This window comes from Sturnira hondurensis, unplaced genomic scaffold (assembly GCF_014824575.4).
Source record: "Sturnira hondurensis isolate 20B ecotype Veracruz unplaced genomic scaffold, ASM1482457v3 Scaffold0022201, whole genome shotgun sequence".
NCBI lineage: Eukaryota > Metazoa > Chordata > Mammalia > Chiroptera > Phyllostomidae > Sturnira > Sturnira hondurensis.
The window spans coordinates 3,054,876-3,076,606 of NW_028094832.1; the positions used below are offsets into that span (position 1 = coordinate 3,054,876).

The following is a 21,731-nucleotide window of genomic DNA, read 5'->3' on the forward strand; positions in this document are numbered from 1 at the left end:
GGCATTCATACTTCCCTATATAATCCTTTCCCCGAGTTGTAAGCATCATAGTGCCACAGGGGCAGGTTTTCTATTATAGAGTTCCCTGCTCTCTCTTCCGAAACTTCCTTTCCATCAACACCATTCTTCAGCATTCATAGGTAAATTGATTATATTGATCTAAATGTAGAAACTGAATCGTTATTTCCAAGGAACAGATTTATTCTTTATCAGGAGTACTGTCAGTGGCATGACCCAGAGGAATTTCCGCCTGCTGTGGGGAATCTAGGTGCTGGGGCAGAAGAGATACACTACATTCCCCACGTGTCATTATTACTTGGATGTAGATTAGATCACTACAGTTACCTTTTTTCCCCATGCAGAACCTGATGGGCTGCTTCTTTTTGAAATACGTTCAGTATGTTAGATTCTGAGCACACTTCTTTTTTCCTTGTTAAGCTCAAGAGTTGCTGCTCCAGAATAAATTGTCATTTATGGCATGGTTCATTTTATCCAGTTTAAAAACTGTATCCTGCCCTGATCAGGGTGGCTCAGTAGGTTGGATGTCATCCCACAAACTGAAAGGTCACTGGTTCAGTGGCTGGTCAGGGCACATGCCTCGGTTGCAGGTTCGGTCCCTGGTCAGGACACATGCAAGAGGCCACTGATTGATGTTTCTCACATTAGTGTTTGTCTTCCTCTCTTTCTCCCTCCCGTCCCCTTTGTCTTAACACACACACGCACACACACACACACCCTGCATCCTGATACGTTCTGCTAACAGTGTAGAATCAGCTGATAAGAAAACATTTAGAATATCTTGAACTTGTTTTTCTTAAATCATACAGAAATTACTTAAAAGTTCTAAATCCCATATTAGAATGTATCTCCTACTATTTGAGGTCCCAGGGCTGTAAAAGGACCAATAGGAGATGTAAAATGAACCATTAATATTATATAAGATTCCTTTAAAAACAAAAAAACATTAGACATAAATAGAAAGTCATAAAACACATTAAGATATCCCAAAAGCCAGACTATGTCTGCTTGTTAATGATTCTTGTGAAAGGCTACAACGTAGCTTAGGGATTAAGAGCACGGGTGGGCTCTCACGTCAGATTGCCTGTGTTCATGTCTCAGCTCTATCACTTACTAGCTCTGCCTTGGTCTTTCATCTATAAAACCACACAACATTGTTGTAAAGATTAGAAAATTAGTATTTGTCAAATGCTACTTTAAATGATGTCTGCCATTTGGTATGGTGTTTAAGAGTTACCTTCTATTACTGTGTTTTCTGCTCTTTCATTTAAAGGTCCTAAAAGAAAGAATATTGCTGAGACTTGTTAAATGCTGATCTGTGATATTTTTCAGGCCCTAGTCACATGGCTCAGGCATGAGACAGTAAAGAGAAATTTTTTCAAAGCCACTTCTTTCCTTCGGTTCAAAAGTTAATTATTGAAGAGTGATTTAAATTTTTTTGATTTTTTTTATTTAAATTTTTAATAAGTTAGAAAGAAAAACAAAGATTTCCTTGTGTAAACTTTGTTCAACTACAAATTTTTTTAGAAATTACTCAACAGCTATTTTGTGTCTGTTGCTTACACTTTTTTTTAAAAAAAAAGCAATGAGTGATGTCTAATTCTTACCTTCTGAAATTTAGTTTGATAAGGCAACACCCATGAATAATTTGAGACAAATGGGTGTGTATAAAAACTGAACATAACAAAGTACAAAGTGAATTACATTTGCAATGAATTCCAGGGACAGAAGGAAACAGGTCTATGTGGTGAAATGTTGGGGAAGCCTTCAGGAAGAACAGCGGGCTCTCATGGATGGTTTGAGGAGATGAGAGCGTGGCGTTGTAGGGAGGAGGAGGATATGCTCTTAAAAAGCAAACAAATTGTGTTTGTATTTTCCATTTCCTAATTTCTTGTTATTCTGGGCTTTCTTTTTCCTTTCGTAAATCCATATACATATATCCATACATTTTTTTCTTAGCCCTTTCACCCATAGTTTATGGGATTAGTTAAGAGCATTATTTGGGTTAAACTTCGAACTCTGCCACATAATAACAAATGAATTTGTTAAGCTTTTCCATAACATGAGCCCAGTGTCCCTTGATACTGTATAGAAGTGCTTGGCAAATTGCCCTGATACATAGTACATGCTTAATAAACTGCATATCCACGTACACGCACAGTCTCATAAGAAGTAACATATCTCTTGGCTCTTTGCCTTCTTTCCAGTTTCCTGTCTTTATCTTTCCCCCTGCAGTCAGCTGTCTCTCCGCATAGAGCCAGGAGGTCTGGAGGGATGCCTATAGTCAGTCATTGTTAAAAAGAAAGAACGTGGCGATCGTGATCTTTTCAGAGACCTCTGAGGCCGACAGGAGATTTGAATACTGTTTTTTAGTTCCTGGGAGCAGGAACTGGCAGACTTTTTATAGTAGACAATCCAGTATTATTATTCCTCCTCTACTAGTAGATACCCATAGAATGCACTCTTAAGGTAAACTCACTGAAGTGCGACTAGGTAAAATGTTGCAGTTACTTTGTTTAACAACCATTTTCTGAATTCGAAGATACTGACCTACGGTTGATTTCGTTTCTTTGTGTTGTGTTTGGTGCTGGTGATGGGAATTAGGTTCCGTGATTGCAGAGGTCTTCAGTTCTTACTGACAACGCAAATGGAAGAACTAACTAAATGCCAGAAGCTAGTCAGAGAGGCTGTGAAAAACCTGGAGCCGCCTCCCTCTCGTGGTGTCATCGAGTCTGCAACGCTCTGCCACCTCCGACCTGCCAGGCTTCCTCTCAACTGGTAGGTTCCAGGGCAAACCATCCGATAAAATGGCGTCATTCCGCTAAGCTAGATTTCTTATAATAAAAGTTTTTTCATTTGAATTCAAACAGAAGTAGAGATGTATTATTAATCTAACTTGAAAAAGATCCCATACAGAAAACCTATTTTTTTCCCTAATGGCATGTTTGTTGAAAAGAGAAAGTAAGGTATAAAACACTAAGCCTTTCTTCTAAATTACTTGGTTGCTGGTCATGCTTGTGAACACTCACTGGCAGTTTCTCCTTTTCCAGCTGTGTCTTTTGTAAGGCTGATGAGTTGTTCACGGAGTACGAATCGAAGCTGTTTTCCCACACGTAAGTTCCCTGATCATTTCCCATCAGGAAGATGAGACAGTTACAAGGTTGGTGTTTTAAATCAGAAGGCTGTATTTTCCTTACAGTAATCTTTTTGTATATATTTTTTCTTATTAAATGAATTCAGTAAACTTTGGCATTTGATTGATCACTTCACATGCTCGGTTTACCCGTGCGGAAGCTTGGCCTCAGATGCTCGTGTCACGTAGCCACGTCTAACTGACGTAGGCAGTTTAGGGGAGTAACAGACCCTTGAGTCCAACGTGCTTGAACTCAGATCTCTGGCCACCACTGTGAGCAGCGCACTTCTCTAAGCCCCCGTAATCTCATTTGTGAAGTGCGTACGATAACATCATATATCTCAGTGAATTTTTTGAACATTAAATAGGAAAATGCTTGTTGTTGCTTAGCATGGCATTGGATACATGGTTAACATCCTGTAAAATGTCACCTCTCATTACTAATATACTTTCTCCAAAACAAATTTGAAATCTTCATCCTGTATAAGGAATTAATCTACTTAATAAGTACATGTAGCCATGACATTAGCAAAATTTTTTCAGTTTTACAAAAATGGAAATTGAGATAAGACCAAGGTCTGATTGCCTCCAAAAAAGAGAGATTGACAGTTTTTAGATCATCCTGCGGTTTGGGAGTTTTTTGTTTACTTTACTTTATTTTATTTTTTGCATGGTTGATAGTGATGGTAGTCTGTGTTTTGTATTGTTTTAATTCTCAGAGTAAGATTTCAGCCTGGAATTTATGACCATTTGTAGATGGTTCTTAAGATACATGGGTCAAATTCATGATGCCTCAAGCACTTTCAGAGTCACTATATTTTTTTTCCAAAGGCTTGCAAACATGAGCTTATAGACATGACTTGTCGAAATTGTCATTCCTGACCTTGTTTCTCTACTGGCTCTGCCAGTGTGACCTTTGCAGTGCTTTCCCACCTACGGACAGTAGTCACTGTTGTTTTTGTTCTCGTGTGTCTTCAGAGTCAAAGGCCAGACTGCCATATTTGAGGAGATGATAGAAGACGAAGAAGGACTGGTGGATGACCGAATACCCACCACCAGCCGGGGTCTGTGGGCCATAAGCGAGACAGAGCGATCTATGAAAGCTCTACTGTCATTTGCAAAATCACATAGATTTGATACTCCATTCATTGAGGAAGGAAGTACTTCAATGGATCTCTTTGAAGCTTGGAAGAAGGAATATAAGGTCCAGTATTTTAAAACACTCATCCAATATTGAAAGTTCTCCTTCACATTAATTTTAATGGCTACTATTTTTTCCCTCTTTAGTTTTTAAAAATCTGCTTAGAGACTTTAGGTATTATAATTTCTCTGTCCCTAAAATGTGATGATTATAGCGATGTGAAATAAATACAGTACTACTGAACAGATGAGGAACTTCTATTTATTGAATTGCTCAAAGAAAGTTATTTTTAAAATTAAAATATATGAAACCTTTTATTTAGCTGTCAAATGGTCATTCTGTTCTTAGGTTGATCTTACATTGCTAGTCTGTAAAATTAGAGTAGGGATTATTTTTCATTTTTCATTTTGTTTTGCTTCGCTCTGAATAACAACCAACCATCGACAACTTTGAATGAAGATTGGAGAATATAGTATTCCTCAATATATGAGACTGGAAACCATTTCAATTAATAATGAACAAAGTGACCCTTCATAGTAAAACTAATAATTTTGTCATGTTGTAATTATGTCTTTGAGTTGAGATTCCAGAATTCATTAATTTTGAATTTTTTTATGTATTAGGATTTATTGATTCATTATCCTATTTTGAAGGTGAAGTGGGTGAGGCAGTGAAAGAAGTGTCTTATTCATAATTCCATTCAGTGTCTTTTTAAATCTAAAGTTCTTGCTTTTTATCGCGGTTCGATTCCCAGTCAGGGCACATGCCTGGGTTGCAGGCCAGTTCCCTGCAGGCCAACTCCCAGCAGGGGACGCATGAAAGGCAACCATACATTGATGTTTCTCTCCCTCTCTTCTTCCCTTCCCCTCTAAAGATAAATAAAATATTAAAAAAAAATAAAAATTAAAAATAAAGTTCTTGCTTTTTTAAAAAAGATTTTATTTATTTTAGGAGAGAGGGAAAGGGAAGGAGAAAGAGGGAGAGAAACATCGATGTGTGGTTGCCTCTTGAGGGCCCCCCACTGGGGACCTAGCCCGCAACCCAGCCATGTGCCCTGACTAGGAATCAAACCAGCAACCCTTCTCTTTGCAGGCCCATGCTCAGTCTGCTGAGCTACGCCAACCAGAGCAAGTTCTTGCATTTTAAAGCTGGATAAAAATATCCAGAAAAAGAAGGCATGCTGTCTGTAATACCAGTTCATATGTTTGATAAATTTCAACACTTGTATATTGTTGAAATCATTGGTTTGTAATCATTTTTTCACATTACTATTTTAATGTAAAAGCACATTACATGATTAATGACACCAAGCCGTGGAAGAAGATGGTACTGTATAGTGTCCACTTGGCCCTGTGCTCTTCCTTGGGGTTCAGTTTGGCCCCAGGCTCTGTGTCAGGAATGTTTATCAGGCAGTTGTCCCAGAACTGCGTGCTTGCCTTCACCATAACATCGCAGACAGCCCTTGCACCGCAATATAAGTGAGCGAGCTGCGTGCATCGGTCGGGATCTGCCTCAAAGTACAACATCAGTGAGAAGGCATATCAAAAATGTTTAAATAATTGATACCACTTCTATAAATTTCAAAAACATACATGTCCAGGTTATTAAGGATGTGTAGATTAGTATATGGCAATGAAAAGTATGGAATAATAAGTCCAACTCGGAATAATGGTTACCCCGTTTTGGGGGGTGAAGGAAGAATGTGTGAGGAAAGAGTGATACAGTTGAGAAGGAACACAGAGACTTTCTCTAAGAAGTTGGTATTGTTTTCTTTCTTAAATGGGATGATGGCACTCACGTATTTTAGTATTCTCATTTCATATCTACATGTTATTGTAAATATGTGAAGTATTTTGTAATAAAAATATTTCTTTAAAAAATAAAGCAGAGATTCCACCAGCCTAGTATTGAGCTATAAAGATCTTTGGTCAGTGATAGGGTATTTTGTCCCAAAGAATCTAAAAAAGGCAGCATTCTTTACTGTCCTGTGGAGATTGGTAGTTACACTTTCTTATCCCAATGCCTAAGAATTGCTCATACTTTAGACACTTAAGAAAAAAGTGTATATGTCCTAAGACCTCACTGAAGACTTTTCACCAAGGCACGTCTTGGTTGGTGGTTTTAACCAGTTTGAATTACTTGCGTTACCAGTGTCTTTGTCTTTCCTGTTCCTCCAGTTGCTTCATGAATATTGGATGGCTCTGAGGAATCGTGTGTCTGCTATTGACGAACTGGCCATGGCTACAGAGCGTCTAAGAGTTCGGGACCCTAGGGAGCCAAAGCCCAGCCCCCCCGTTCTTCACATAATTGAGCCGCATGAGGTAATTTGCAAGTAACCCACAGAAAGCACAGCAAGTAGGTGTCACAAAAACTCAGCATTCCTAGGGGAGAGAGTCGGGGCAGCCATCTCTTCAGTATGTATTTAATCACTCTCTTAGCTTGACCCAGGTCAAAAGTGGTCAAAGATGAGCAATTTTATATCTAATGCTTGCTCAAAATTCACTATTTTGCTGCATTTGTCTCTCTCCAGATTGCATATTCATCTATTTTTGAACTCTGTGCCAAAAGCGCAAAGATATTCTTGGTCAGTTGTCAGACATGTGTTCTATTATATCAGTTTTACCAGAACTAGAAAAATCTTCCCCAAACTGCTTCAGAGTTCGTCATTGTTAGCAAAGGCTAATGATGAATAGACATCAACAACTTATCTTCTAATGAGTCCCTCTTTGTCTCTCAGGATTAAAAAATAGCTCTACCAACCTTTCTCTTCCATAGTGACAGTATTATTTTCATTAATAATTTATTTTTATTTCTTCTGTGTGTTTAATCTTTTAAATCTTTTTCCTCCAATAAAGTTGGAGACTGTAACTCAGAAAAATTGGTAATATTCATTATATACTACTTTACTTAACTTTTAAAATAGGATTGAGAATAAGTGTTTAATATGAAAACAAGTTCCTGTTTCTTTAATTAAGTAATTTATTGTCTGTTATATTCTGAGGGAGGCCATAGAAAGCACGGGGACGTGGAGGTTTTTCTCTGGATTTCTTGAAATCACTCTGGCCTGAGGCGCATATTATCTCGTTTTTCTTTACCCCATGGATGTGTTACTGAAAATAGAATACAAATAGAATTTGGTTGTTTTTTTTTTTAATCGGACTTCAAGTAGGAAAGCTTCCTATGTAAAACAGTTCTAGACTTTGGGTAAAGATGCAGGTGTAGGTAAACACAGCTCACTTCCTCACACAACCACAGAAAAAATTACAACTAGACTGCAAATCAGATATCAACCAGAATCATCAGGAAATCATTTTGGATGGAAATACAATAACCAAGGAATTAAAGAAGTCCCTTTGATCCGGGAGGGGCGGAGAGGTGCAGAGGTGGGAATGGGCCACACCCATGTGATGGTGGATAAAAATCAGGAGTGGCATCTAGGGAGTGAGGGACCCCAGCCCTACACCATACCTCCCAGCTCAGGGTTCCAGTGCCAGGAAGAGAAGTCCCCATAGCTTCTGGCTGTAAAACCCAATGGGGGTTGGGGTGGTGGAAGAAACTCTGGAATTCTCAGGAGTCCTTTCTTAAAGGGCCATAGTGGACTTAGGACTTACATAGACTCACTCAATCTGGGCTTCAGCGCTAGGGCAGCAGCTAGAAGGTCACCAGTGACATATGGAGAGAAATTGAAGTGTCTGGCATCAGAAGTACCGGGGCACAGCTTTCTCAGAGACAAAACTCCAGAGGCCAGGCAGTGGCATTGTCCCCTTTCGGAGCCCTTGCCCACACAAAGCTGCCGAGTGACAGCACCATATCAAGACTCTCAACCTGGTCCACACAGGTTGTCCTGCCCTTGCAATTTACCTAAGGCTCCACTCCGTGCAGCTTACTGGTGTGCTTTTCTACAGTAGGCCACACTACTAAGTCAGGGAGTCAAAGCAGCTGTATCTAGAAACTCCAGAAAAATAACTAAACAGAGTAGAGATAAGCAATCTATCAGATGCAGAGTTCAAAACCATGGTTATTAGTATGCTCAAGGAACTCGTTAGGTATTTCAACAGCATAAAAAAGACACAGGCAGAAATAAAGGTTACACTAAGTGAAATATAAAGAAAAATTTATAGGGAACCAACAGTGGATTGGATGAAGCCAGGAATAAAATAAATGTTGGAACATAAGGAAATAGAAAACATTCAGTCAAAACAGCAAGGAGAAAAAAGAATAAAAAGAAAAAAAACAGGCAGGGTAAGGAGCCTCTGGGATAACTTAGATGTACCAACATTTGAATCATAGGTGTTTCGGTAAGAGAAGAGAAAGAGCAAGAAATTGAAAACTTATTTGAAAAAATAATGAAAGAAAACTGACCTAATTTGTTAAAGGAAGTAGATATATGTCAGTTTTACATGGAGTTTTATCTTCTATAAATCAAAAAATACATACATTTCCTTTTGAGATACATTATCTAGTATCCATTTTGCTATTTTGAGTTTTCATATGTAAATGGGTTTTCTTAAAAGAGGACACATTTATATTAGTGAAGGATTATGCATGTTTAATATAGCTTTAATCATTGTTCTAGAAGAGAATAAAGTTTTTTTTTTTTTTTTTAAGGTGGAACAAAATCGGATAAAGCTACTAAATGATAAAGCTGTTGCTACATCACAGCTTCAGAAAAAACTTGGGCAGCTTCTTTACCTAACAAACTTGGAAAAGGTATCATTTTAAAAGATACTATATGTCAGTAAACCACTTTAGTGACTCCATTTAATCTTTTTGTCCCATAATTATTAATGGCACTGAGTTTTTTTAAATCAGCGTTTTGTTTGTTGTGGTTAGTTGTATGAGTCAGAGTACTAGCTGTGTCTGCAATTGCTACACATATCACAGAAGAAGGTGATGATCTGTAGAAATACAATAACTTAACGTAAAGGTGTGTGCTCTGTAGTACAGGACAGTGTAAACAGACTGTAGCTATGCCCAACAAAAACTACAGTTATGTAAATCATGGATTAGCCCTAGCCCTGGCTGGTGTAGCTCAGTGGATTGAGTGGGGGCTGCAGACCAAAGGATCGTTAGTTCGATTCCCAGTCAGGACACATGCCTGGGTTGCCAGCCAGGTTCCCAGTGGGGGCCACGTGAGAGGCAGCCATGCATTGATGTTTCCTGAACTTGACAGATGAAATGTAAATAACGCATTTGAAGCAGCGTGAACTGCAGTTAAGAGTGCTACAGAAACGTGAAGGTTAACATGTTTATTGGCAGTCAGCTTTTTTCAGTGGCAGGTGCTGGTAAAGCTGCAGTGAGACTCCAAAGCGTAAAGAAGGTCAGCAGAAGGTCTCCGAACACTGGTGGGCAGCCACATAGACTCTCTTACTGAGAGTCTGCTGCTTGTTGGGGGTTCTGCTTCCTTGTAGGAGAAGCAGGTGGTGGCAAGATGTGAAAACAGCCTGAGTATCCACTGACAGATGAATAGATAAGAAGGTGTGGTGTATATATATAATGAAATACTATTCAGCCATAAAAAAGATTGAAATTTAGCCCTGGCTGGTGTAGTTCAGTGGATTGAGCGCGGGCCTGCGAACCAAAAAAAAGAATGAAAGCTTGCCATTTTTGACAAAACGAGTGGACCTTGAGGGCATATGGGAAGCAAAATAAGACAGAAACACAACTACCTCTTAATCTCACCTTTATGTGGCATCTAAGAAAAAGAACAACGGAACATGAAGCTCGTGGGTACGGATGACTGATGGGTGGTTGCCAGAGATGACGGTCGTGGGAGCGGTGAAATGAGTGGGTAAAGGGGGTCAGAAGGTGTTGGGAAGTTATTTTATAACTTCCAGGTAGGAAGTAAGTTAAATCTTGGAGATGTAATGTACTGCCTGAGACAGTAATTAATAGTGTGTCCCATATTTGAAAGTTGCTAAAAGAGTCGAGGATAATCAAGAACGATTGTTTTAAAAAACTATTTGGTTAGTGAAACCACAGACTTAAAAACCTCAGTGATCTATCAGTCTGATTTACTTGCCTTTATGTTTTCTTCAGTTTTAAAACCTGTCCATTTGATGACTTTTTTTGAAGCCCTTCTAATTTTTGAAATAGTTTTGAGGAAACTTTGAAGCATTGTTACACTTCAGCAGAATTCCCAGACTTAGACAGGTCTCACGTCAGTAATATTTCTAATTTCTAGTAATTTGCTTTGCCTTAATGAGATTAGGAAAAGAGTACTGAGAAGAAACCAGTATTAATAAGGAGTTATGTAAATAAGTGTTGCTTCTTCCTGTGTCTGCAAGCCCATGGTAAGCAGACGGGCAGAATATATAATTCCTTTATAACAAAATCTAGTTTGAAAATAAAATTTAAGAATTTAGCTAAATTACACTTTTCATGTTGCCTTCTCTGGTCATCACAACTGCAGTACTATAACTTTAACAAACTGATAAAAATTGCTTCCCTTTTTTTGTTCACTTCTTTAATGAATGTTATTTGTAAATCCCAGCAATGGTAGTATTATGTAATAATATATAAATTACTAGGTCATCTCAATTATCAGGCTATTAAAATTGCGGTTGCCAGAATTTACTTCTACAAATGAATTGTAAAATATGTATCAGGTTTTAAAATGAAACTAATATATTTTTGAATTCTCTTTTTTGGGTAGTCTCAAGACAAAACGTCAGGAGGTATTAATCCGGAGCCATGTCCAATCTGTGCTCGGCAGCTGGGAAAACAGGTGAAGCTATAATAGACGTCCCATGGATTTCTAAAGCACTTTACAGTTCTCAAAGGCTTTTTACATTCATGCTCTCCCCACCCGCCCAGCCACCTCTCTCTCAACAACTTTGTAGCTGGGGCAGATATTATCTTTGTCTTGAAGTCGGGGCTGAGGTTGGGCTGACCTGTTCAGTGCCAGCATATATTTGAGCAATGTTTTCCATAAGTGGTAGGTGAAAACGTACTCTTTTTTATTAAAGATGCATAACTTTTAATATTGTTAAAAGTTCACAAGATTAGGTCTAAGTAATTGGACTTTGTCATTTCAACATGATTAATATGGTTTCTTGGTAATTGTACAGAAATAAAATACCGCACGCATTGATTTACTTAAGAAAGTATTTTAAAGGTACAGTAACGTAGCTTCTACTTAGCACTATTAAAATCTAGTAATACCAGGATTTAAAGTGCAAATAACAGCAGTCCTAGGGGAATTGAGACCATTATGACACTTAAGTGTATTTCCTTGTGTATTAGTATACAGATGTCTGTAAACTTGATGGCATGTTATTCTCCTCAACAAGAGGAAAAAGTTCAGTTTCATCCTGTGAACTTTGATCTTTGAAATTGCAATTCCAATTTTGTGTGGTCAATATCTACAATATCAGAATATTCATTGCTTTTCAAAATTTAAAGATAAGTTTATTACTGTTAAATCAGTTAAAGAGGTCTTGGGAGTTTTTTCCTCTGAAACTGAGAGTGGGAAGTTAAATACGTGAGTTCTGTGGTCTGACCAGCAGTAAGCAGAAAGAAAGTACCTTCAGCCCTGGCTGCTGAGACTCCATTGGTTGGAATGTCATCCTGTGAACCAGGTCACCAGTGCTGTTCCTGGTCAGGGCACACACCTAGAGTGAGTTCAGTCCCAGGTTGGGGCGCATGCAAGAGGCGACCCATCTATGTTGCTCTTCCTCTCTCCTTCTCTTCCCCTCTCTCTAAAATCAATAAGCTTGTCCTCAGGTGAGGATTTAAATAAAAAAGGCCTTTAGTCTTTAGTTTCCATAATTTATGAAGAAGATAAGATTTTTGAAGGATGCTTTATTGATAATAAATATTAAAGGGACAGGTATTACATTGGAAACTGAGTGGAAGAATAGTGATGTACAGATACTGGTGATTTCTGATAAAAGTCAGTGACAAAAATGTGATACAACCTCTGATTAAAATGGAAAGGATCACGGTGTAAGTAGTTTCTTTGATTTTAGTTTTGGTGAGATTCATGGACCAAATTGTCTCAGAAATTTTATTTAATTTTTGTCCTAAACATATCCAGTCTTTTAAGTTCTTTTATGTACATTATTTCATTTAATTATAGCAGAACCCAGGTCTCCTAGATTTAGGAGATCATGCTGGATTACAATAGCAGTGACAAAACACCACTTTTCTAACTCTGTTTATACCCTTGGAGAGAACTCCCAGGTGCTGGCCGATGCCCTGGGGGCAGTGCCATTTGTGTCCCTCCGAGTGGGTTAACTTCCTGGCGCTCCTCAGGCTCTGGTGCCAGAGGCCCTGGTTTCTCCTCCTCTGCAGATGGACCTGCCCTGCTCTTCAGCTTGTCCATCTGAGCTCTCACGGCCTGCACGAGTCCTGTCGAGTGGAGGAAGTGCCCTTCAGCCCCAGGAGCGCTGAGCGTGCACAGGCTGCAGGACAGTGCTGCCCTGTCTGCGGAAATGCTGGTGCAATTGCTCTTTCACTGTCCTGCAGCCTCTGCTCTTGGGGGCTCGGCACAGTCCCCCAAGAGCAGAGGTGCCGCTGGAGAGCAGCCTGAATGGCATCAGGCGATGAATCTTGGAGAACCCCTTCTCATCCCCAGTCAGTTTTAAAACCAAGCTCATAGACCACGGTTTCTCTTCCTTAGTTTGGGGTCTTTTCCGAGGGGCTTCCTAGTCCACCCCGCAAAGTACCTCGGGAAGGCCAGGCCACACACCATCTTTCCATACAAGTTCTTACACATCATAGCTTAAGTCTTAGGAGCATGTCGCTCAAAGTACTACTCTGTTTTTATTATCGTCACTGGTTTTTACCAGGTGAAAAGGTTAAATAATTAGCATAAGATGTCAGAGCTTTTAGAACTGATAACTCAATTAAATGTAGTGCTCTTTTACACACCCTCCCACTGCCCCAAAGGGGAGAAGTCCACAGAATGTGCTCCAGAAGGTACTGTTGTACCTTCCTTGAAATACAACGGGGATTTTCAAAAATATCTTTATTTGTTTCTTTGGGATTTTTTTAACTGTATCCAGATCACTTTTAAAATAAATTGAGTTACCAGCCTATTTATACCCTATAAGTGCTTTAACATGTGAAAATCTAAATCTTTATGATATTCAAGTTAATGTTCTTCTTAGTCCCTGTGCGTCTCCCATCGGAGTACTGAAGGGGTGATTCACATTGTCCTGACCACCGAAATGAGAACCCCACCCAGTAAAATAACGGTGGCCCTCTGACTGTTGTGCTTATTGCGAGGGTGAGCAGAACTAAAGACTATGAAGGCGTGCTCTGGTTGTACTTAAAAATTGTTACTTTAAATGTATAACTTAGCTTTTATGACTTAAAGACTATTAATACCGTGAAATATTTAGGAAGTGAAATTGTGACTCCCGGGTCCTTTCAGCGTGTGTGCGGAGTGGAAGGCGTCCTTGGTAGCATCTCACTGAGGCGGGTTCTGTGTCCTTCTACAGTGGGCGGTCCTGACCTGCGGGCACTGCTTCTGTAACGAATGCACTTCTATCATCATCGAGCAGTACAGCGTGGGGTCCCACAGAAGCTCCATTAAGTGTGCCATCTGCCGCCAGACGACCTCTCACAAGGAAATCTCCTACGTCTTCACCTCAGAGAAAGCCAACCAGGAGGAGGACATCCCCGTGAAGGTGAAGTTGGTTAAGAACATGTAGAAGCGTAGTCGGAGCAGTTAGGAAGTAAAAACCAGAACAAGGCTGGGAATGCATAGAAGCCACTGGCCGTGGACACGCCGCCCAAAAGCCTCCGCTTTCCCGGCTCAACTCCTGCGGGAGGAGCACAAGAGCACGTTCCCCATCAGAGTTAGCAGTGGTCCTGCCCACCGAGGCAAAAAAGGAACTTCTTAGAATTCCTGTTCCCTCTTATTTTCTCTAGGGTTTCTGTCTGCTACAAATAGAGCTCTGGGTAATGCAGAGATTTATTTAAAGGAAGCTTCTTCCTCGTTTGTCGTGTAGGCTTGGATGTCGGGGGAAAGGATGTGCCCAGCCAAGCTGAAGGAGAAAACAGACTGGAGGCTGCAGTTAGTGCTCTTTTGAGTGCCGTGGGTACTATTTCGGCGCACAGCCGAACCTTGGCTTCATTTTCCCGAGTTCTTTCTCCCAGACTTCCTGTAGAATTTTGGGAAAGTGACTATAACTTGCAATCCAAACAGGATCTGTAACTAGACTTCCTCCCTGAGGGACATTTGGTAATGAAAAACCTGTGCTAGACATTTTTTTCTTTATTTTTCTTAAATGTGTTTTTTTCTCTCTAACCAGGCTTCGATGAAGGACTAATAAGTACATGAACATGTGGGGATAGTACAGGAAATGGGTCAGAAGGAGTCGAGAGAAGGGTAAAGCGTGCTCTTAAGCAAGAGGTGGTAGAATCTTTTTCCTTAATTCCTTCTTCTCTGGTCTTTGATGGTCTCTTCTCATTTAGTTTAAGGGTTGTATTTTGTAGCAGAATTAACTACAACGTGAAACTGCCTCTTAGGCAGTTTCAGTTAAGATGTTAGTATATTAGGCAGTTATTAGGATGCCCCCTCCCAAGAAAACTATAGTCGAATTAAAGGATATCTCACTGCTGTTTATTCCCACTGTTATTTGAGTAAAACCAGAAAATATCAGTCATGTTTCTCTCTGGAAAATTACAGTGTCGAGAAAATTTGTAGACAAGGTTGGGTTTAGGAGGCTGCAGCAGCAGTGGTGGTGGCTCGATTGTGTTGGCGGCAGCAGAGAAGGAAAGAAGTGGATGTATTTAAAAGATACTCAGAGGAAAGTTGATTAATAAAAGAGAGTGTTGAAGGGGTTGATGGAGAAGGAGATTTCATAGGTTTCTGGTGTGAAAAATCAGGTGGATAATGAGGCAGCTATTGTATTAGAGTTCTTGGAAGAAAAGTACATTTAGACATACTGTCTCTGAGGTGCCTAAGTTATTTGAGTAAGAAAAATCCCACCAAGTGTTCATATGTGGAGCTGGAGATTAAAGAAACAAAACGCAGTCATTGGCATAAGGGATCTTCACCGCCACAAGAGTGAATGAGATTACCCAAGGAAACGACCGTGGACGTGAGCTTTACATCAGGTCCTGTAAAGCTCCATAGCTTGTAAAGGCAGAAGAAAGGGAGCAGAGCTAAGAAGGGGGGATGGGGGCACCAAGAAGGAGCAACTAGAGGCATAGTCAGTCCAGGAGCATGTGCCGTCACCTTTAATAAGGAGCCGATTATCGGCACTGTCCAGTGGTGTCCAAGGGGCCTCAATACAACATACACTACTTAGCTAGTGAAGGTCATTCATAACATCAGAAGGAGCTCTGTCAGTGGAAATGTGGGAGCCAAGAGCAGATGGGCGTGGAATGGGAAGTGAATAGGAAGTGAATAAGTAGGAAGAGAAAGGGCCCAACTCTGGCAGATTTAGCCTTTTGAGTAGAATGAGAGTTGTGACCAAAGCAGATAGGAGGTACAGAAAGACTTTGTGTTGTTTTTCATTTTGTTTAAGAGAAAAGATTCTTGAGCATGTTTCATCTACAGTGAAGAAGGATAGATTGAACATATTGGAGAGAGAAGGGATAATCTATAATATAAGTGTTTTTGAAAAGACGAGGGGGAGTGTTGATGTAGAAAGAGAAGAGAGACCTTCTGGAAACCAAGTAACAGGTGTAGGTCAGGCTCCTAAGCAGATAAACTGTAACCGAATGTGTTCTTATCAGAGAATAGGTGACCTTAACTGGTTATTTTCAGAGAGGACAGGCATTCAGTACCCGAGATGTGACCGTGGAAGTAGGTGACCCAAGTGAGGTGAAGGAAAGAGTTCTAGCAGGTGAGCGATGAGACCGAGAGTTGACAGGGTTGTCCAAGTGGGGCTGTGTGTATCTCCGTGGTTACTTCACGCTACTCACCACGCAGAGGACTGCCTTCCTTCTCTGTCCCCCACCCCTCCTTTCTTCCCACTCCTGCGCTTTCTCCCTTTCTTTTCTTGTCACAAAAATAGGCTTTCCTAGCCCTTTCTCTCTCTCTATCTCTTCCTCTGGCCTCAGGCCTCCCAAGGGCCACAGATGGCATTTGTGGCTAAGAAGGGCTGCTGACTCGTAGCTGAAAGCATTCACAGGACAGGGAAGAGCATGGGAAAGAACTGCTGTGTCAGGCCTGATGCACTGAGGTTTAGGAAGCGATTGCTCTGGCTACCAGTAAACAGCCCAGTCTCTAGGAAACTGAACCGTGGAGCCCGTCAGACCTACACCTGTTTACCCTATGGCAGCTTTCCTAGACACCCAGGAGAGGGATTAGGGCGGGACAGTGACATGTGTCGTCCTGTTGGGACAGGAATATCAGTGTACAAATGTGTTTATTGTGCTCAGACTTCTTCCTGCCTTTCATGGGTATTGATGAACACATGAATTATTGGAAGCATCTTGTGAAAAATTAAAAGACTACAGAATTTACTAAAGTTAATTTCTCTTCTGTTATAGATGCATATATCCTTGTGTTTCCTTTTCATTGTACACTGTGACTGAATATTGTACCTGTTATGCAGGCAAGGTTCATCCCTCTCCCACAGTCTCACCTTGCTCTTTGCTGCCTTTACTTTTGCTTCTCACTGTCTTTTCTGTCATCGCTTGTGTCTGCCACTTGTCCCCTGTTCTTCTGTCACATTTCTGCCCTGGTGTCTGCTGCCTCTCCTTGAAGCATCAGCTTACTGTTTTTCCCACCTGTTACTGCGCTCTTCTGACTGTCGAAACCTCTCCTCCCACTGAATGGTCGCGTCATCGACCTCGGAGTTAAGGGTATGATCAGATATTTGAAAAAATGGCTCTGAGTGAATAATCTAGGCATTATTTTGAAATGTTCTAAATATTAGATAAAACTATTTCTAAACTTAGGGTTTTATTTATTATTGATTATCAAATTCCTGATCTTTTTATTAAACAATCCTGAGTATTTCTGTATTTCTGTCCTCAGACTCCCAGAGAAACCTAGAAATACCATATGTCAGATTCTATGTGTGGAATCCTGTTGCTTCCTTTCCTTTCTTTTTTTTTCATTTTTGTATTATCTAAAATGTTTATTTCACTTTACACCAATAGTTGAGACTCTTGAACATAATAAATAATATATCACGTCATACATGGTGCTTAATTACATAGCTGACTTCAGATAATAGGTATTTGGAAAACAGAAAAATAGTATTAAATAACATGAGACATTTTTTCTACCGCTAATTTATAGTGTAAGGGGTTCTATTAATTGATCATAGAAATAAATTGAATACTGAGATCACAGGTGTTCTCTTTAGTAGCTACATTTAAGTCAAAGACTGTACCCACCCTAACCACAGTATGACCGTATTCCTAAATGACCCTTGGAACGCACTGGGCATTTCACAAAGTAAACAAAATTCCCCTTGCAAGTTCTGACAACTGCCAGGCGTTTTGGATGCTGAAGTAGGCCTCCTGGCAGAACACGTGCCCACGTGGCATGTTCCCTGTGTCCTAAGTTTGGCCAGGTTTCATATGAAGCGTTTCTCAGTGGCAGCCCTGACCCTGTAATAGACAAGGTTTTTATGTCGTAAGAAGTTTCCGTCCAGGAGAAAATACACCACACGGATGTAGGCACCACAGGCAGCCGCCTTCCCACCATCCCACATGCGTGCTCAGGGCTTCACCTTCTCACGCTTTGGGGCATGTAATAATTCACTGGCCTGCTTTTTAGAATAAAATTTTTTTCAGGCCCATTCCCACAGGTTTTGCCTTAATTGGTAGGGGATTCATTTTTAACAAGCAAATCTACTGATAATGATATGTTTTATGCAGCCTTTTCTGTAGGGGAAAAAAGCGCTGTATTTCTGTCCTCAGACTCCCAGAGAAACCTAGAAATACCATATGTCAGATTCTATGTGTAGAATCCTGTTGCTTCCTTTCCTTTCTTTCTTTTTTTTTTTTTTAGTTTCTCTTCAGTTGGTTTCGAGGTGACTTGTGAAAAAGAAGTCTTGTTCATTCTAAACATAATCAAAATAAACATCTGTGTGGAAAAACATTGGAAAATTTTGACTGAGTTTAAAGTTAACAGAATATTTGGGTAAATACAATCCATAAATGATTCTATTTAAATATAGTTATACTTGCACATTAACTGGTAAATTTAGAATGCAGTTGTGTGTTTTTGTTATAAATGTCATGGATAGATATATTAATAATTACAAAAAACCGTTTCTATCACTGGGCAAATTAGCACTTGTAATTCTGAACTGTTGTTAGTCCAGTGTTGAAGGTAGTAAGAGCCGGCAATAAATGATGCGGTGGAGACTTCTACCGCTTAAACTATGGTATCTTTATGAAATTGACTTCATGAAGAACTGGTACTTTGTGGGGCGTAAACGTCATTAAACTGTGGAAAGGATATTGTTTTTGAGGTGAGGACTTTGTTTCATTCGCTAGAGTGTCCCCCACATTTAGAATAATGTTTGGCATGTAACAGGTACTCAGTGGATAGACAGACAATTGAATGGTATTTACATATAATATCCCTAAGACCCTTTGAGTCCAAATAAAATTGTAATTTTTTTGCAGTTGGTAACTTGGAAATCATTATGCAAAGTATTTAAAAGAACAGGGTACTATTTTGGTGTCCTTGTACCACGTGTAAGATTTCCCACAACCTCGGTGGAGTTCCCATTGAACTTCATTGAAGTCACATGTGAATGTTAAAGAACCCAGCACTTGCCCGAGGCATTTACTTGAACGGTACTTCTGCTTTAAGAGGCCAATCACACAAGCTGCGTAAGACAGTAAGTTGAGTCTGTCACTACTAACACAGGTTTTCAGCGTGGCGGACAGGCACGGACAGAAATAAAACGTAAACAGGTCTTAGTTGGAAGTACTATGGAGAACACAGGCACATGAAAGAGTTAGCTCTATTTCAAAAAGAGAAGTCCAGAATAAAAGAAATGAAAGTAATAAAATACCAGGACAGGAAATAACTTCCTCCAAACTGAACATTGGAGGAAAACATTCTGGTTATTTCAAGTTACGAACCACCAACAGAAACCTAAAGAAAAGTCTGTTACCTGTCACCAAGTCATAATCCAATTGGTGATATTACTGATATGAACATAATTCTCTCTGGGGAAGGGGAGCTAAGTTGTATAAATTTGCCTTTTTTTCTTTAAAAATATATTTATTAGGGCCAGGACTGGGAGAGACTAAAGCTTGAAAACATATTTTATTGATTATGCTTCACAGGCCTGCACTCAGGCCACTGAACTACACCAGCCAGGGCTGATTATGCTATTACAGTTGTTCCATTTCCCCCCCTTCGTCCCCCTCTGTCCTGCACACCCTCTCCCACCCACATTCTCCCCCTTTAGTTTATGTCCATGGGTCATACATATAAGTTCTTTGGCTTCTGCATTTCCTATGCTATTCTTATCCTCCTCCTGTCTATTTTCTACCTACCTTGTATGCTACTTATTCTCTGAACCTTTTTTCTCTCTCCACCTCCCACTCCCCTGTTGCTAACCCTCCATGTGACCTCCGTTTCTGTGGTTCTGTTCCTGTTCTAGTAGTTTGCTTAGTTTGCTTTTGTTTTTGTTTTAGGTGTGGTTGTTAATGATTGTGAGTTTGCTGTCATTTTACTGTTCATATTTTTTATCTTCTTAGATAAATCCCTTTAACATTTCATATGATAAGGGCTTGGTGATGATGAACTCCTTTAACTTGACTTTATCTGAGAAGCACTTTATCTGCTCTTCCATTCTAAATGAAAGCTTTGCTGGATGGAGTAATCTTGGATGTAGGTCCTTGCCTTTCATGACTTGGAATACTTCCTTCCAGCCCCTTCTTGCCTGTAAGGTCTCTTTTGAGAAATCAGCTGACAGTCTGATGGGAACTCCTTTGTAGGTGACTGCCCCCTTATCTCTTGCTGCTTCTAGGATTCTCTCCTCTATTTTAGTCTCGGATAATACAATTATGATGTGCTTTGGTGTGTTCCTTCCTGGGTCCAACTTCTTTGGGACTCAGCTTCCTGGCCTTCCTGGAAGTCTATTTCCTTTGCCAGATTGGGGAAGTTCTCCTTCATTATTTTTTCAAATAAGTTTTCAGTTTCTTGCTCTTCCTCCTCTCCTTCTGTTACCCCTATATAATTCGGATGTTAGAACATTTAAAGATGTCCTAGAGGTTCTTAAGCCTCTCCTCATTTTTTTAATTCTTGTTTCTTCATTCTTTTCTGGTTGGATGTTTCTTTCTTCCTTCTGGTCTACACCATCGGTTTGAGTCCCAATTTCCTTCCCATCACTGTTGGTTCCCGGTATATTTTCCTTTATTTCACTTAACTTCATTTTTTCATTTAATTTGCAAGCAAATTCAACCAATTCTGTGAGCATTCTGATCACCAGTGTTTTGAATTGTGCATCTGATGGGTTGACTATCTCTTTGCCACTTAGTTGTATTTTTTTCTGGAGCTTTGATCTGTTCTTTCATTTGGGCCAATTTTTTTTTTTTTTTTTTTTGGTCTTGTCATGCCTGTTACGTAGTGAGGGGCAGAGCCTTAGTTGTTCACCAGGGTGGGGGTAACCACGTCACTGTGCTGTGACGCTATATGTGGAGGTGGGGTCAGAGGGGGAACAATGGCGCTTGCTCTGCTCTCTGTCGGATTTCATTCCTTCCCATCGCTTCCCCCAAGCATACTGAGCCCTTCTGGTTCTGGTTCCCAGGTGGTTGGGCTTGTGTGCGTTCTAGGACCCTGTGGGTCTCTCCAACAAACTTTCCTGTGAGGCTGGGAGTGTCTCCCAGCACCTCAACCCCCAGAGATGTTTTCAGTCAGAGATTTGAGGCTTTGTTCCCCAACACTGGAGCCTTGGGTTGTGCAGTCTGTCTTGCTCCCCATTTGTTCCTCCCGGTTTATCTGCACGCAAATGTGGGACCACCTGCTCCACCAGCTGCCACCTTGCCAGGTCTGCCAGCTGCTGCCTTGCACACTGCCCCCCGCTCCACAATCCCGCCTCGCTGGGTCCGCCAGCCACCTCCTGGCTGCAATCCTCTCTGCCCAGCTGCCTGTCTCCCCGACTCCTACCGGTCTGGATGAATGTGTCTTTAATTCCTTGGTTGTTGGACTGCCATATATTTCGATTTTCTGTCAGTTCTGGTGGTTTTTGTTTTTGAATTGTTGTTGTCCTTCTTTTGGTTGTGCGCAGTGTGTCTACCTACGCCTCCATCTTGGCCGGAAGTTCGGGTTCATTTTTCAGGGTGTGAACATTTTTTAATTTTTAATCCTAGGTACTGCTATTAGCTTAGTTGTCCAATTAATGGATATTAATGGATATTGTCCAATTAATGGATATTGCCTTTAATTTTTAATCCTAGGTACTGCTATTAGTTTAATTGTCCAATTAATAGATATTGCCTTAGTTGTCCAATTAATGGATAATTACCATTGATATCCATTAATATCTACTAATGGAT

At 40.3% G+C, this 21,731-nt stretch overlaps 1 protein-coding gene across 3 annotated transcripts in view; it reads left to right on the forward strand.

Annotated features, from left to right (window-relative positions):
* The window catches only part of SHPRH (SNF2 histone linker PHD RING helicase), a 73,244-nt gene that overhangs the window by 38,617 nt on the left and 12,896 nt on the right, over positions 1–21,731 (forward strand). For all 3 annotated transcript variants that reach the window (XM_037034865.1, XM_037034866.1, XM_037034867.1), the window contains exons 19-25: positions 2,623–2,796; positions 3,069–3,131; positions 4,130–4,355; positions 6,470–6,613; positions 8,901–9,002; positions 10,948–11,019; positions 13,739–13,927. In XM_037034865.1, the coding sequence (XP_036890760.1) occupies positions 2,623–2,796; positions 3,069–3,131; positions 4,130–4,355; positions 6,470–6,613; positions 8,901–9,002; positions 10,948–11,019; positions 13,739–13,927 (970 nt within the window). The remainder of the gene's footprint in view (positions 1–2,622; positions 2,797–3,068; positions 3,132–4,129; positions 4,356–6,469; positions 6,614–8,900; positions 9,003–10,947; positions 11,020–13,738; positions 13,928–21,731) is intronic.